Source organism: Phalaenopsis equestris, unplaced genomic scaffold, assembly GCF_001263595.1.
Source record: "Phalaenopsis equestris unplaced genomic scaffold, ASM126359v1 Scaffold193342, whole genome shotgun sequence".
Taxonomy (NCBI): Eukaryota; Viridiplantae; Streptophyta; class Magnoliopsida; order Asparagales; family Orchidaceae; genus Phalaenopsis; species Phalaenopsis equestris.
Window position 1 is genome coordinate 1 of NW_018213291.1, and position 1035 is coordinate 1035.

Consider the following 1035-nt stretch of genomic DNA (forward strand, 5'->3'; position numbering starts at 1 on the left):
GAACGAAATCCCAGAAACCCTTCACAGAATTTTAAAATTATAAAATTGTCAAATCACCTCCGCTTTGGAAGACTTAAGCCCAACGACACAAAAAATTATAATTCAGCTAATTAAAATCAAAATTAATTCGCTTAATCCTTACCTCAATGTCCTCTGCTCCATCTTGTTCACAATTACGCGGATCATAAAGCCCGGCATCATACATAGCCCTCCTTCTTTCATCGGATAGAACTATAACAGATTTTACATCTTTATCAGTCCAGCTAACTAAACCTGGAACGAATTTGCAAATAATAACAATAATTAATATAATTATACCTTCGTAAGCTTCCTGGATTTGCTGAAACCGTCTATTAGCCACTTGAACCCGCTCTCTCCCGCACCGATCCGGGTGCCATGTCTGCAACCATTTTCATCAAAACTTTGGATTAAAACAACGAAAGCAAAATTAGAGAAGCTGAGAAGAAGCAGCGACGTACCATACCATTGCAAGCTGACGATAAGCTGCACGAATCTCGGCGAGGGAGGCATCGCGCGAGACACCAAGAATGGAGTAGAAGGAGGCCGCCGATCGTCGCTGTTCCGCTGCAGCAGCCATGGATGAACTTGAGCCGATGCAATCATCAGCGTTTGGGAACTGGCGAGCAGAATTTATAGGGAGTGAAAAATATCTCCGCGAAAGAGGAGATACCGAGAAGAGAATCGTTTCCGGAACGTTCTGGAGTCGGTGGTTGTGTTTCGGGAAGTCGCGATTTGCTAAGGATTCGATACATGGAAAAGGGCATGCGGGCTGCGTGCCAAGTGCTTGAGAAATTTGCATATATACCATACAATTTCTATGTATTTATCAATAAACACGAAAATTTTGTATTTATATTTTTGTTTATGCATAGTTTTAAATAAATAGAGAAAATTACACGCATGATATTCAATTTTATTTTTACACACATAATATTTTACTTACGGACGAGAAGATGATTCTGATTATTAAAATATGATAGTTAGTCTTACTTTTTGATCCGTGCAAGAAAATTC

At 39.5% G+C, this 1035-nt stretch overlaps 1 protein-coding gene across 1 annotated transcript; it reads right to left on the reverse strand.

Moving 5' to 3' along the window:
• Positions 1 to 4: 4 nt before the first annotated feature.
• On the reverse strand, positions 5 to 820 carry LOC110034782 (chaperone protein DnaJ-like; the record flags this gene model as incomplete). The annotated part of the gene is made up of 4 exons (XM_020739024.1): positions 485 to 820; positions 319 to 400; positions 143 to 231; positions 5 to 19 (listed from the first exon to the last, which is right to left on the reverse strand). Coding segments are annotated over exons 1-4 (522 nt in total), but the record flags the coding sequence as incomplete, so codon positions are not given.
• Between the last annotated feature and the right edge of the window lie 215 nt (positions 821 to 1035).